Below are 15,029 nucleotides of genomic sequence, written 5' to 3' on the forward strand. Positions count from 1 at the left end.
GTCTATAGTAACTAAGCTAGCTTTGCTGGATACACTACGTCCCGAGGCGGGGTTTGAGAGTAGCCAAACCACCAGGGGGCTTTCTCAACTCGATACCAGAGCTGTAGTGACGGAATCTAGGCTTTGAAAATGTAGTCTCGGGCTAAGTGTCCCAAATACCTCTTGCAATAAACAAAAATCACCGTAAAGTCTGGTCGAATGAACGTGTATCTATTTAGCCATGTCCTCTGCGGGTAAGCAAAACGACGAAGGTGACAAGTAAACCACAGCCAATATAGAACAAGAGGTACCACTAAGAGCAAGAGTTGCCGTGGCATCATGATAGCTTCCTGCCCACATAGCAGAGCTCATGCAGTGCCTGAAGTTCTCGGAACGGAGGTGGGGGCATGGTCCTTGCGCTGTGAGGGGTAAAGGATGACGTGAACACCATCAATGTTGACATGATTCTTAAGTATCTCTTAGCTAAGGCCTCAGTGCTGGTCTTGCACTATTCGTGGAGTTTTGGCAACCTTCATGGGGAGCCCAGAGACATCCAGAAGGCAGATAGGACGCTGTGTCGGTGCATCCCGAGCAGACACGGAACTACTAAATTGACTGCAGCTTCCATTCACCAGGTGTTGAGGGGTCTCAGCTGGGGCGGTCAGTCTGGGGTGAGACGCTTCAGGGAGAAGCTGCGTGGCTGCCACCTAGCAACCCCCCGAAGCCAGCACCAAGAACAGCAGTACCTTACCTAAGGTCGCCTCAACCCCGCTCTCGTCTAGCCGGCCGTGGATGCTACTGGCCGCCGGCTGCCTGCTACCCCTGTCGTCGGGTGGTCCCTGAACCTCCTTCCCCCACACTGCCTGCTCGAGACCGGCCGAAATTGAGGCAAGCTGTCAAAAAGGCGGTACGATTGTCGAACGTTCATCGAACAGTCGCCTTTCTGTACACTTCTCTCCCACTCTCCCTCTCCGAAAAACATCACCACATCCTCCTCTCTGTTCTCCATTTTCTATAGTAAGTTCATGATTTCTGTTCTGTCCCCATTGGTGCTTCAGGATAGCTTTTGGATGCTGTTCATAGAAGCTTCTGCTGGCTGCCACGCGACCTGCGTCTACCCACGTGAGCTTCTTGAAGCCCCGTCTTGAACAGACGGCCACGATTCGGCTGGGTGCTTGGTTCCGATACCAGACCATCGAGATGTTTCGGTCCGCAGTTTTCATGCAAACATCATCCGAAAGCTCATTGTTATGCCGTTTTTGAACAATTGCCTCCCAATGTCTAAGACGGCAGGGACGAGACATGGAAACGGTCACTGCAAGCAGCTCGAAGAACAATGCGCTAACCAGCACAGTTTACCTCCCAGTATCCCAGCCGCTTCTTGATCGCCCATCATGTCGAAAACTTTCTTCGCCAAGGTCAAGAGCGTGCTGAGCGGCGACACTCTGGTTCTTACCGCCCCGAACAACCCCAAAGCCGAGAAGACCGTCTCCCTCGCCTACGTCAGCGCACCCCGCCTGAGCAAGGATGGCGACGAGCCCTATGCCTTCCAGTCAAGAGAATTCCTCAGAGAACTTGTCGTCGGCAAGCAGATCCAGTGCACAGTAGTATACCAAGTAAACTCTGGCCGCGAATTCGTCTCTGCTCTCCTCTCCCGCGATGGTCCCTCCCTTCCCGATGAGGCCATCAAGGCTGGCTGGCTCAAGGTCAGGGAAGAGGCAGGCCGCAAGGATGACGACGAGACGGTCCTCGCCCGCATCGACAACCTGCGCCAACTGGAGAGCGACGCCAAGGACCAGGGCAAGGGTCTCTGGGCTGGCACTGGTGGCAGCATCGAGGTCCAGAACGACCTCGGCGGCCCCGACTTCATGAAGCAATGGAAGGGCAAGACTGTCGATGGTATCGTCGAACGTGTTCTCAGCGGAGACCGTTTGCTCGTGCGACTTCTGCTTTCGGATAAGAAGCACGTGCAGGTCATGACGCTCCTTGCCGGAGTCCGCAGTCCCTCCACCGAGCGAACGGTTCAGTCCACTGGCCAGACCCAGCCTGCGGAGGAGTTTGGCAACGAGGCTAAGAGCTTCGTCGAGGAGAGACTGCTTCAGCGCCGCGTCAAGGTCGACATCGTTGGCGCCAGCGCCCAGGGCCAGCTCGTTGCTGCTCTTATTCACCCCAACGGCAACAAGAACATCGCCGGGTTCCTCCTGCAAGAGGGTCTGGCGAGATGCAACGACTTCCACTCTACAATGCTCGGCGAGAAGATGGCTGCCCTGCGCGCTGCCGAGAAGGCCGCCCAGGACAAGAAGCTTCGCCTGCACCAGCACCACGTCGCCAAGGCTGGCGGCTCTCAATCAGACATGATCGTTGCCAAGATCATTGGTGCCGATACCATTATCGTCCGTAACAAGGCCGGCACTACGGAGAAGCGCATCAACCTCAGCAGTGTCCGCGGTCCCCGCACTAATGAGCCCTCCGAGGCTCCCTACAGGGACGAGGCGAAGGAGTTCCTTCGCAAGAAGGTCATTGGCAAGCACGTTCATGTCACCATTGACGGATCCAAGCCCGCTCAAGACGGCTTCGAGGCTCGTGATGTCGCGACCGTCACCGAGAAGGGCAAGAACATTGGTCTTATCCTTGTCGAGGAGGGTTACGCCACTGTTATCCGCCATCGCAAGGACGACACCGACCGCGCCTCCAACTACGATGAGCTTCTTGCTGCTCAAGAGAAGGCCAAAGAAGAGAAGAAGGGTATCTGGTCTGGCAAGGCCCCTAAGCTCAAGCAGTGGGTCGACGCTTCCGAGTCTGTACAGAAGGCCAAGATCCAGCTGGCCACCCTGCAACGCCAGAAGAAGGTTCCTGCCATTGTCGACTTTGTCAAGTCTGGTTCCCGCTTCACCGTTCTCATTCCCCGCGAGGGAGTGAAGCTCACCCTGGTTCTCGGTGGTGTCCGCGCTCCTCGCGCCCCCGGTCCCCGTGGCGAGAAGGGTGAGGAGTTCGGCGCGGAGGCTGCTGACCTTGCAAACCGCCGTCTGAACCAGCGTGACGTCGAGGTTGACATTTACGATATCGACAAGGTTGGTGGATACATCGGTGACTTGTACATCAACCGTGAGAGCTTCGCCAAGATCCTGGTTGAGGAGGGTCTTGCCTCCGTCCACGCCTACTCTGCTGAGAAGTCTGGAAACGCCAACGAACTGTTCGCCGCGGAGAAGAAGGCCAAGGAGGGCCGCAAGGGCCTGTGGCACAGCTGGGACCCCTCCCAGGACGAGGAGGAGGAGGCTGTCGCTGTTGAGACCACCACCAACGATACCCCTGAGGCTTACGATAACAAGCCCAAGGACTACCGCGACATTGTCATCACCAACATTGATGGCAACGGCAAGATCAAGATCCAGGAGATTGGCAAGGGCACTGCCGCTCTTACCATTCTGATGAACGACTTCAAGAAGTTCCACTTGGACTCGAAGAACGCGAAGCCCATCAGCGACTCCCCCAAGACTGGCGACTTTGTCGCCGCCAAGTTCTCCGCCGACGGCCAGTGGTACCGTGCCCGTATCCGCTCCAACGACCGCGCCGCGAAGGTGGCCGAGGTCGTCTACATTGACTACGGCAACACGGAAAAGCAGCCCTGGTCTAAGCTCCGTCCTCTGGACCAGGCCCAGTTCACCACCCAGAAGCTCAAGGCTCAGGCCATTGACGCCTCGCTGTCCTTCCTCCAGCTGCCCAACGCCCCTCACTACCTCGAGGATTCCATTGGCTTCCTTGCGGAGCTCACTGAGGGCAGAGAGTTGGTTGCCAGCTTCGACTTTGTCGACACCAAGGAGAACTTGAGCTACATTACTCTGTTTGACTACAACGCCAGCGACAAGAAGCCTGGCCCGAACGACTCGCTAAACAAGGAGGTCGTCGCGAACGGCATGGCCATGGTGCCCAAGAAGCTCAAGGCTTGGGAGCGCAGCAGCCAACACGCCGCCTACCTGAAGCACCTTAAGGAGGTTGAGGCACAAGCCAAGGAGGAGAGGCTAGGCATGTGGGAGTACGGCGACATCACCGAGGACTAAGGGATTGTGATACCAAAGGAAAATGAGGAGGTTGTTTAGGAAAAAGCCATACATAATATGCAATAGCGTTAATGAAGCACAACGCACGGGGCCAAACGAAGCCCTTGTTTTTATTCGCATTCAGCCTCATTTTCCCTCCCCCTCTTGATCACGGCGAGCGAGTGAGCGAGTGCTGCGGTGTGGATTTCCGAAGGTGACGGGACTCTGCAGCGTTCCTCGGGGTTACGTAACGTGGAGCCCCCGGTGCGCGGAAGTCGCATGTCGCGCAAGTTGGCGGTCGGGATCGTCGGCCGGTCGGTTCAATGTTCCATGGCATACACCCCTGCCACGCCCCCCACTACTCGGCCACTCGGCGGGAAACTGGAAGCACGCCGCCCTGCAGGCGAGCGGGCTGTCCGCGCTGCGGCTGACGGGGGTGGGAGGAGGAGGTGGTGGTGGGAGATGGAATGTCAGAGAATACCGAGACCCGGAGTTTCCTGATACGTTGACGTGGACTTGGCGACTGGCTGCTGTTGCTGTTGCTGGCTGGACCTGACCTGATCTGACATTGGCGCGGCACAGACTCGCTCACCTTTCCCAAAGATTTTTGCAGCGCATATGACTTTGAAGAGTTGTCAATTTTGCCGCTTGGCCCATACTGGATGCGGGTATTGGGTGTAGTTAGCTGTGTGATTCAAGGCCTTTTGTTGCACGAATGTCGATGGCTGACTGAGGGCCACGCAGCCTCATTTTTAGCTGTAAATAGCGCAATGAGACACAACCGCGTCTCCGGCGTCTGTTCTGCATGGAGAACATCGGATAGCGAGCAGGGTGCAGCATGCTCATTCTTTATCTCTCGCGGAAACAGCGAGAGGGCCAAAATAAAAAAGGGAACGGGACCCAACGACGTGATGTCATAAGAGTGGTTCGGAATGACATCAACTGTGGCTATCTCGCTGTTGCTGCAGACTGCGCAGTGGCCTGTGCAGAAAGAGACAGCCTTGAAGATTTGTGTCGAAACCAAGGTCCCAAGGCTGTGTGATAAGTGATGGTGGCTTGTCCATGCGTTTTTTTCTCGCTCTCTCTCTCTACCGGCTAAATTTCTGTTGAACGAGGCATGGATGGAGACCCCTCCCTCCTCGCATCGAGGCTTGTTGACTACACCTCAGAAAAAAGTTGCTCGGCTAAACCACGTGTCCGATGTCGCCTTACCGTTGGCCCAAGACGCGAGGGCGAGCGAGAGCACGAAAGGAAACGAGGCAAAGCTCGCCGGGCCACGGACTTTAACCCGGCAGATGCGGGAGTGCCGCTTGCGTTTTCGATGCCAGCGCAATTTTTGCGGTGATATTTTCCGCATGTTGTAAGCACCCAGAGCACGGATTATGTCAGCTCTGGAGGCCCTTTGTTCTTCTGGTAGGCCGTTTTGTCACTTTTCTCCGACGCCAGAGACGAGGTAAAATCCGATACAACTCGCGACAAGGCCGAACAAGCGCAGGGTGACCCGGTCCCGCCTCTTGGTTTTGTGAATATGGAACATGGCTGCTGCAACAGCAACGCCGTAGTCAAGCCGTTATGTGTACTGCAAGACTGCAGAAGAGCAGCCCGTTGCTGCGTCAGGGACCCGGCGGCGGGTATTCTGCGAAGTTTGGAGGTCGCGGAATACTGGGGGTATGACGCCGATTCTGGGTCATGGAGGGGCAAAACTACTGCGAATGGGGCCCGAGCTACCTCTTGCTACCTGGGCTCATTACTCGACGGCCCGCGGTTGGGAAACTTGGACGGAGGAGCGGTTGTATGTACAAAGTGCTCCTGAATCAAGTCTTCACCGAGAGGAAAAGAGAGCGAGAGACTGACGAGGATCGCTTGATTTGTCTACTCACCTTATCATGAGATGACCCCGGCCTCGAGACGATGAGGGGTTGCCGTTGCCGTTGCTGTGCGAGAAAAGCGCTGGGGAATCAAGGTGCAGCAGGAGTAGCGTGTTGCAGGGAGAAGGGGTGGAACACGGAGGGAGGTGGGAGGAGGGACCCCGCTCTCCCAATAATTGTTGCTGAATTGGCCGGAGCACTGGAGTCCGGGGCCTTGCCTCCACCACCTTCACTGTCATGTCCCGTCAACACTGAAGTCTGAACCGCTAGAGGGGCACTACCACCGCTAATTGCTCGTTCCCATCCCATCTCCCATAGGTTTGGTGCTCTCTTTCAGTGCTGGGTATGTATCAGCGTTCTGCTGCTGTTCCTCAATTTTTTTGCAGCCACTTCACTCGTGCATGCACCCCCAGAGTGTGGGTCTAAGCTCAACCAAAAGTCTATATATATGTAAATACCTCCACCACGACTACACATCATCCCACCTCTTGCACCTCGTCACGTCTCTCAATCCCTCTCGATTTGAATGATCAATCAAACAATCCAAAATGTCTACCTCTCTCGATCAGCTTAAGGCCACCGGCACCGTCGTTGTCTCCGACTCCGGCGACTTCGCCTGTAAGTCACACCGTCGTCACCCCGCCATCGTTACCCCTCCATCTCCCTCAACCGTGGCCGGACACACGCTCCTGGCCAGATGAGCTATTTTTCTCATGCCGCCTCCCGCAACACCACGAACGCAATAGTAGGAGCAAAAGCTGACCGCACTCCCAATCGACAGCCATCGCCAAGTACAAGCCCCAGGATGCCACCACCAACCCCTCCCTCATCCTCGCCGCCTCCAAGAAGCCCGAGTACGCCAAGCTGATTGACGAGGCCGTCGCCTTCGCCAAGAAGCAGGGTGGCTCCGTCGACCAGCAGGTCGATGCTGCCCTCGACGCCCTCCTCGTCGAGTTCGGCAAGGAGATCCTCAAGGTCGTCCCCGGCAAGGTTTCCACCGAGGTTGACGCCCGCTTCTCCTTCGACACCAAGGCCTCCGTCGACAAGGCCCTCCGCATCATCGAGGTACGTTTCTTTGTCTCGCAGCGTCTGGCTCCGGACAATCGGATTCTAACAAAGAGAAACAGCTCTACAAGCAGCAGGGCATCGACAAGGAGCGTGTCCTGATCAAGATCGCCTCCACCTGGGAGGGTATCAAGGCCGCCGAGATCCTCCAGCGCGACCACGGCATCAACACCAACCTCACCCTCATGTTCTCCATCGTCCAGGCCATCGCTGCCGCCGAGGCCGGTGCCTACCTCATCTCTCCCTTCGTCGGCCGCATCCTCGACTGGTACAAGGCCGCCACCAAGAAGGAGTACTCCAAGGAGGAGGACCCCGGTGTCAAGTCCGTCGAGACCATCTTCAACTACTACAAGAAGTACGGCTACAAGACCATCGTCATGGGTGCCTCTTTCCGCAACACTGGCGAGATCACCGAGCTTGCCGGCTGCGACTACCTGACCATCTCCGTACGTTCCATCCCTGTCACGTCACTCACCAAGAACTCAACTAACACACCCTCCAGCCCAACCTGCTTGAGGAGCTCCTCAACTCCGACGCTCCCGTCCCCAAGAAGCTCGACGCCTCCAAGGCCGCCTCCCTCGACATCGAGAAGAAGGCCTACATCAACGACGAGTCCCTCTTCCGTTTCGACTTCAACGAGGAGCAGATGGCCGTCGAGAAGCTCCGCGAGGGTATCTCCAAGTTCGCTGCCGACGCCGAGACCCTCAAGGGCATCATCAAGGCCAAGGTCCAGGCATAAATTGCCACAATACCCCAAAAGGCGTGAGCACGCCGAGGAGAGAAAGGAAAGGTGTAACTGGTGCGAGGAGGCAAATTACCCAAATCATGACGTGAGAATGACTTAATGAGACGGATACACACACCCATGGATACAACAGAGGCAAAAAGGGGAAGGCCAGATTGTTGAGGGCGGGCGGTGGATGAATGATATCTTAGAGCGAAGGCAAACATAGCACAAAATCCCGAGATAGATTGCTTGGTTACCAAATCTCTGCGCCCAGCTCTCTGACGAGTTCGTGTGTGTAATCTGACAGCCTTTTCCCGCCAAGTGTATTAGCCGTGATCTAGGATTGGGTATCTGAGTGTGTTGACATCGCATGAACATACAAGTCCGCCTCGGGCCAAACTTTCAGCAGAACAGGTTGTTGTTCACTTGCACGCATGTCAAACGGCACAGAGTCTAAGCCATCAAGTGAAAGTCGAAAACGCCAATGGTATTACTATGTTCATTAGGATAAGAGCGGGTTTTCCGCCCGTCTTGTCATGACACCCATTTATACAATCCATTCCCCCAGCCCATCCGGGCGTGGTGGGAGTTCTGTCTCTAATTCTCTCTCTACCAGCCTCTCCATCGCGGAGGAGCACAGAGAACGTTTGCTTCTTTTTGCCTTCGTCGGCATGCTTTTCCTCGCATGCTAGTGTCGCGTCTTTTTTTCATTTATCTTTCCTTTCTTCCTCGTCGCCTGCTCCATCCAGGGCACACATACACAAGCCATCATCACCTGCTCTTCTCCTTCTTGCTCTTCTTGTCCTCCTTCTTGCACTTGATGCTCTTCACCTCGTGCTTGACGCCCTCCGCCGTCGCCTCGATGACCAGCGCGCTCAGCTCGCCGCCGTTGACGCAGCCCGAGTCGAGGCCGAAGGTGTACTTGTCGATGTTGAGGCCCTTCTTCGAGTCGTGGCCGTAGGCGACGGCGGTGCGGGGCTCGTTCTCGGGCAGGCTCTTCTGGTGCTTGTTCCAGGCCTTGGGCCAGCTGCTGGAGCCGTCGCGGCGGTCGGTGGGCACGGCGATGACGCGGTCGTCGGGCTTGCGGCGGCGCTCGTGCTCCTGCTCGATCATGTTGTCGGTGATGCCCGGCGCGGCGGTGTGCGTCTTGCGGTACTCCTCGAGGGCGTTCTTGGCCTCCTGCCGGCGGAGCTCCTCGCGCGGGTAGACGAGGCCGCGCATGTTCATGACAGCCCAGGGGTCTTGGGACTTGAGGGCGAGGCCGGGGACGAGGCCGGCGTGGACGACGACGAGGTTGCCGAGGGACTCGATGGTGCCGGCGTCGAGGATGACGGGGAGGGTGGAGAGCCAGTCGATGTGCTTCTTGGAGAGGGATTTGGCGGTGGCGCGCTCGGCGGAGTCGCCGTGCGGGAAGACGGGGAGCTCGAGGTCATCGTCGGTGTCGTTGTCGTTATTGTCGTCGTTGTCTTCGTTGGAGGCGGCGGGGCCGTCGACGGGGTTGCCGTGGGCGTCCTCGTCGGCGACATGGGTCTTCTTCATGTTGCGGTGGGCGAGGAGGACGCGGTCCTCGTGGTTGCCGCGGACGGCGGAGGCGCCGAGGCGCATGGCGAGGTCGACGACGCCGCGGGAGTCGGGGCCCTTGTTGACCATGTCGCCGGCCAGGACGAGGTGGTCGCCGCGAGCGGTGTCGAAGGCGAGGTCGGCGAGGAGGGCGTCGAGAGAGGCGCGCATGCCGTGGACGTCGCCGACGATGACGAGACGGCGGCCCGGGTTCGCGCGGGAGGGGACGTGGCGGTCGGGGAGGGTGGTGATGTGGACGGAAAGGTCGGTGAAGCCCGGCCGGGCGGTTTCACCGTAGGACATGGGCGCGTCCGCGGGTGAGGGCTTCGGTTGAGGTTTTGACTGCTGGCGGCGGATGGAGGGGAGGTCGAAGGAGGCGAGGCGAGCGGCCGCGAGGAAGAGGGTCGTGATGATGAAGAAGGCCGCTATCAGGATAAGGCCGCGCCGCGGGCGGGACGGGGCTGGGAAAGACATCTTTGTTGTTTCGGGGTGTGCGTGTTTCCCCTGGGCCGGCGGTTCTTTTCGGCCGGAGTGTTGGCTTTGGCGGAGACGTCAGAGCCGTTCCTCCTCCTGACGAATGTGCAGGTTGGCAGAAGAGGAGGGTTAGGGATTTCGATGTTGAGGCTCGGTTTGGGTTTGGTGAGGGTGAAGCCTTCCCGTGCGTAGGACCGAGCTAAAGGGGCAAGCCTCGTTTCGGGTGGCTGTTTTCCCTGGGGGCGGCCGACCGTTGAGATTGAGTCTGGGTTTAGGTCGCCTCTGGCTTCGTGTGCCTTATCCCAACGTCGTGGTTTAGGTTAGGGGAAAAGCGTAAATGGATGCCGATGAAGCCGGGACGGAGGAGTCGGGGGCGGAAGCGGCGCGCGGGTGGGAACAGATGGGATTTTGAGTTGAGTTCCCTCTTTGCCTCTTATCGGATGCGATTCCTTCCAGGGGGTTGGTTGGTTGGGTGGATTAGGTTATCGTGAAGTCAAAGGGATTGGTGTGTGGTCTTGGGCCATATCAAGGAGGTCTGTCGTCGTAATCGTTCGTTAAACCCTGGCGTTTCCGCTTTATTGACCTGGGTTTGGGAAAGGATGAAAATAGACGGCGCGCGGGAGGGCGGGGGAACGTGAGAAAAGGACAGGAGCGAGGAAAATGAAAGACAGGTGCAAAAAATAAAGACTACCTCCCAGGCCAAAGGAAAAAGAGGAGGAGGAGTAAGACCAAGAAACCGAGATGCCGTGCAGCAGATTTCGCCAAGGAGAAGAAGGCGGCCGGCGAGCAAATGCCAAAAAAAAATGATGTGGTGCTCCTTCCTACTGACATTCTGGATTTGGATAATACGGGGCGCAGGGCCAAGGGGCGTGGAGGGGGCCGCTGCCGCGCTGCTCGCTGTTTACGAACAGCCAAGGGGAGCATTTTGGTGGTGGACTGGGAAAGTCGGCACGCGACGTGGCATGCGACCCCTGTCGTCTCCCGCTGGGCGGTCCGTCAGCGGCGTGTCAACGTCCTCTTCCCAGTCAACCAGTGTCGCTACTGCGTGAAATGCGCGGTAGCCTAGGTGTGGAGGATTCGCAGCTGGTCTTGCCTAGCCCGGTCTGATTGGTTCGGGGACGTGATTGCGGCGGGGCGGAAGCGAGCTGGGGGAAAGGGATGTGGTGGATGGGAAGGAACGGATGGGAATTGGGGACTTTCTCTGCTCTAAGATTCCTCGCCTTTTTCGACAGCGACTTTGCTGGGTTCGTCACCGATGATGGGGAATCGGCCCCGGTGCTTAATTTTTCTGCCTTTCGATAATCAACTGCCAAGATAACTCAATTCGTCTTGTGGAGGCTGTAGAAAGTTGGTCCCTATCGCAAACGATCTACAGGGGAGGCTTTGTATCGCAGGGCACTTCCCTTTTTTCACTCCGCGAGGAAGATGAACTTGGGCAAAGCAGAGGAATGCCTTGCCTTGCCATCCTGCCATTGTCTCAGTCCCCAAATTCCGTCCCGTCGCACGCTTACGTATTCCCGCCGCGTTCCGCCCGTATGTCGTGCTACGCTCTCCGCTGCCTGCATGCGCTCTCACTTGTCTTCTGCGAGTGTCCCGCCGCCGCTTCATTGAATACCAAGACCTTGGGTGGTCCTATGCCAAGTACGTCATTGCGGCACGGATGGTTCCTTTGTGAAAGACCCCTGCCTTTTTCTGCAGTCGGTCTCCTCCGATCTATGCCTTTTTGGAGGGGTTGGGGACTCAGGCCATAGGAGTGTCAGCGGAACAGACTGCGGAGTTAGGATCATCAGGTTGATGATACTGCACTCGAGAGGTCTTGTGTAGTTCACTAGATCGTTGCGACGTTGAAACGTTGTCAAGCGGCTACGAGAACTTCGGGCTAAAGAGTCAACGGTTGCCAGCTTTGCCGCTGTGGTTAGTCCCGCGTCTGCATCGCTGAACTCTATCATAGCGGGGGCCGCAGAAAGAAGAAAAGAGGCCTCGCAGATATTCGGATCTTCTTGTATAGAATTTAATCTACTTGATATCGTTGAAGAGTTAAGGCACTGGACAACTAACTGCTAGTACTTTTACCCAGCGCCCCAGCAAAAGGCCGCTAAGATGCCCTCAGAATTATCTCTCAAAACTGAAAGGCATATCAAAATATGCGCAAGCAAGCTATCTTCACATCAAGCAAGTTAGGTCGCTTGGTCAAGTAGTTCAAAAGACAAAAAGATTGTGACCAGCATGGGGATCGAACCCACAATCTCCTGATTCCACTGTGTATCGTAGTCAGACGCCTTGCCATTGGGCCAACCGGCCAAGACAATTGAGAATGCCTGAGGCACCCGTCTTGCTTGCAAGTAGAGGCTGCAGCTCTACCTAAACAGTCTCAGCATATCAGTCTGCACACTTCCCGCATACCTCTCAGCTTGCTCCCATCATCTTTGATTACAATCCTTTTTCGTCTTTCTGTATGTCGAAAATACTCATCTAATGCCTGTCGAACACGCTCAGATTTAGGCTATTGGAGGATGCGAAATCGTGGTCCGCGCAGTTGGGAGTTTCCAGTGTTCAACCTGTGCATTGCCAGCCACATTGAACTGTGACCGTAATATGAACAACGTATGATTGAGTCACAATGTGAACGTTTAAGGATTTGCTGCGCTGTATCTATAATATTTTACTCAGGTGGCCTTCTCCAAAATCTCTACCTAAGCCGAAGTGGCCACGCCACAGGCTCACATGGCTTTCGCAATGGCCGTGGCAATGCCTTTGGGCAATCCTGAGTGATGCATAGGTAGTCATGCCAAACGTGCTTTTGTGAAATCCGTACACGACATTTGCTTTAAATTCTTTAAAGCTTGACACATCTTCAAGAAATACATAGGTCAAGGTCCGTCTCTGGCCTCCGTCGTTTGCTCCATTCACGATATAAAACACCCCTTTTACTCAAGTCATAACCTATTTTAACTCAACCTCGACTAGATTTTTAGTGCAAGAAGACATCACCTATCTCTTCTGCGAATGCTTGCGTGCATTACTTGAGAGCTGTTTTCGTTCAAAATGCACCATAAAGGCTCATGTCTCAGAGATGAGCTCCATGAACCCCAATCCAAAATTCAACTCAGAGCTTTATTTTATATATCTAATTTAAGTCTCTTATTTCTTGGAGCTTTGGATCTATAGACAATCCAGAAACTATAGATTTGGAGCCGAACTGATGAGCTCTACAGCTTGAGAGAGAACCGATCTTTCCTGTGGACGGGAACGTTCCTGAGGCTTGCAGGGACGACATCAATAGAAACATCCAAGATTACGCCATCGAGAATAGTCAGCATAACAACGGAGACAGAAACAGAGACGAGAGAAGACGCAGACGAGAACGGAAGACGACGATGGAGATAACGACGAGAGACAACGGAGACAGAGACAACGGAGACAGAGACTACAGAGACAGAGATGACGGTAGATGTACAGGAAATATATGCATTATAGCACGGTCAAAATACCTAGGTGGTCTTGCATAGGGAGAGATATACCGTCAAAGACCCATGTTAAGGGGCTATTCCAAACCCATCCATTGCCGAGTAATTCTCTGTGCTATTGCCCCATCTGTCCCTCCTGTTCCCGGCCTCCTCCTTCCCCCATCGTCCAGAGAACCCTCCACGGCATACAGCATCTGCTTTGCTTGAATCTCAAGTCCCGGAGCATAGCAAGTGTCTCCCGAACCGAAGCCCTCTGGATGTGTTTGCGCTTTCCCACGTCACAAAGCCCCCAGAGCTAAAGGCAATCCGGGCAGAGAGCGTTGACGTACTCCAAGTGCTCGTTGGCGTACTCGACGCTGCTCTTGGCCGGTGAGCAGGCGCGCTTAAATAGATCTCTGGCAGAGCGTCTGGTGCACGTAGCGAACTCGGACCACGGCGCCTCGCTCCACGCGGCATGGTTGGGCGGAAACGCGGCCAGCTTGGGCTGCGAGCCGCCGGTGCCCATGTTACCGTAGATGTTGGAGCGGTAGAAGGGGTTAAGCTGCTCCTTGCCCTCGACGCCGTTCTTGATCTGCGTCCAGCCGATGATCTGGTTGTCCTTGATGCCGCCGAGAGCGGCGAACTCCTTCTCCTGGGGGTACGGGTTGTACTTGCCGAGGGTGGCCTGGCAGTCGATCATGTTGGGAGCGGAGTGGATGCGGTAGATATAGCCGTTATTGCCGAGAAACTGGCGGACCCAGGTGCGGGCGAGGTTTCTGTCAGAGGTGGTCGAGACGTAACCGTCTTCGTCCTTGCTGAAACCGTTGTCGGCGCCGTTGACGTGGTTCCAGAGACTTGTGTCGGGCGACACGACGCCAATATTGGATTGTCCCTTGGCTAGGAAGCCTTGCGAGGCTTGGATGGTCGAGAAGGCTCTGGAGTCGGCCCTGTAGAGGTCGACGGCTGAGCCGAGGATCGACCAGAGGGAAAAGAGGAAGAACCCGAACACAAAGGAGTATTGCCGAGCCATCTTAGACGGACAGAAATGGAGGACGACAGCGACGGAGGACGACAGATATGAGGATGATGGAGATGATAATGAGACAAGTGCCGCAAAGCCAAAAGAGAGTGCTCTTAACGAGTGTAGGATTGTGATGACGATGCTGGTCGACAACAAGACATATCTAGGCGGGATAGTCGCCTAGGTTTTATCGTTTTGTACAATCTCTATGCCATGATGCTCTCCCATTCGAACCTCGAGTCGTCATTTGCTTCTCTCCCTAACAATACGCTTCTCTCACCGGAACTTTGGACTGCCAAAACCCCGTGTTCGATCCACATCCACAGTCTCACGGAGCAATTTGAATTTCATCGCCGCCTGGATTTGGCCTAGGCATAAAGATGAATCATGAACAATTTAACTAACATCAACTTTGATTTCGAGTTCCGACGAAACCGATGGCGGTTTGCCGCTTGATGATGATGTCTCTTGACTTACCTGGTGTTATGGATATGTGAGACCTCCCGAGCTGGTATCTCGGGGACTAGAGGCCCACAGGAGGTTCAGATCTCACGCGCAAATTTCTCGCCCAAACAATGTATCAACCCTCGATAACCCAAGCCACAGATACCTGACAAGGATTCTCTTTTTGTTCGGCTGATCACTCAACCGCCAAGTGGATGAACGTCTGACGAAGCTCTCGCGTGGTCTTGGCCGGGGCGGACAAAATGATGTTGAAACTATCATACCCGGCAGGCCGGTGCCGGAGCGGATGTACGACGACGCGAGAACGATCCACTTCGGTATCGCATGCCTCTCCGCGGACTCGCGAGGTCTCCGGTTGTGTGGACGCTACGACGAGATGGAGACTGG

General features: G+C 55.7%; 4 protein-coding genes and 1 non-coding gene across 5 annotated transcripts; 2 read left to right on the plus strand and 3 right to left on the minus strand.

Moving 5' to 3' along the window:
* Window positions 1–1,373: 1,373 nt before the first annotated feature.
* COL26b_006601 (uncharacterized protein) lies at window positions 1,374–4,037 on the plus strand (the record flags this gene model as incomplete). Its single annotated transcript, XM_053179416.1, has 1 exon — window positions 1,374–4,037. The coding sequence occupies one exon, from the start codon at window positions 1,374–1,376 to the stop codon at window positions 4,035–4,037; it is 2,664 nt and encodes an 887-aa protein (XP_053036694.1).
* A 2,395-nt stretch (window positions 4,038–6,432) lies between these two features.
* COL26b_006602 (uncharacterized protein) lies at window positions 6,433–7,688 on the plus strand (the record flags this gene model as incomplete). The annotated part of the gene is made up of 4 exons (XM_053179417.1): window positions 6,433–6,502; window positions 6,666–6,949; window positions 7,012–7,395; window positions 7,452–7,688. 4 exons carry the CDS (start codon window positions 6,433–6,435, stop codon window positions 7,686–7,688), a joined length of 975 nt encoding a protein of 324 aa, XP_053036695.1.
* Window positions 7,689–8,447: 759 nt separating this feature from the next.
* COL26b_006603 (uncharacterized protein) lies at window positions 8,448–9,710 on the minus strand (the record flags this gene model as incomplete). Its single annotated transcript, XM_053179418.1, has 1 exon — window positions 8,448–9,710. The coding sequence occupies one exon, from the start codon at window positions 9,708–9,710 to the stop codon at window positions 8,448–8,450; it is 1,263 nt and encodes a 420-aa protein (XP_053036696.1).
* A 2,218-nt stretch (window positions 9,711–11,928) lies between these two features.
* COL26b_006604 lies at window positions 11,929–12,011 on the minus strand. The gene has a single exon. It is a non-coding gene; the product is annotated as a tRNA-Arg (tRNA).
* Window positions 12,012–13,472: 1,461 nt separating this feature from the next.
* On the minus strand, window positions 13,473–14,186 carry COL26b_006605 (uncharacterized protein; the record flags this gene model as incomplete). The annotated part of the gene is made up of 1 exon (XM_053179419.1): window positions 13,473–14,186. One exon carries the CDS (start codon window positions 14,184–14,186, stop codon window positions 13,473–13,475), a length of 714 nt encoding a protein of 237 aa, XP_053036697.1.
* Between the last annotated feature and the right edge of the window lie 843 nt (window positions 14,187–15,029).

The sequence above is a fragment of the Colletotrichum chrysophilum genome, assembly GCF_026319265.1.
Source record: "Colletotrichum chrysophilum strain AFK26 chromosome Unknown scaffold_49, whole genome shotgun sequence".
NCBI classification, from domain to species: domain Eukaryota; kingdom Fungi; phylum Ascomycota; class Sordariomycetes; order Glomerellales; family Glomerellaceae; genus Colletotrichum; species Colletotrichum chrysophilum.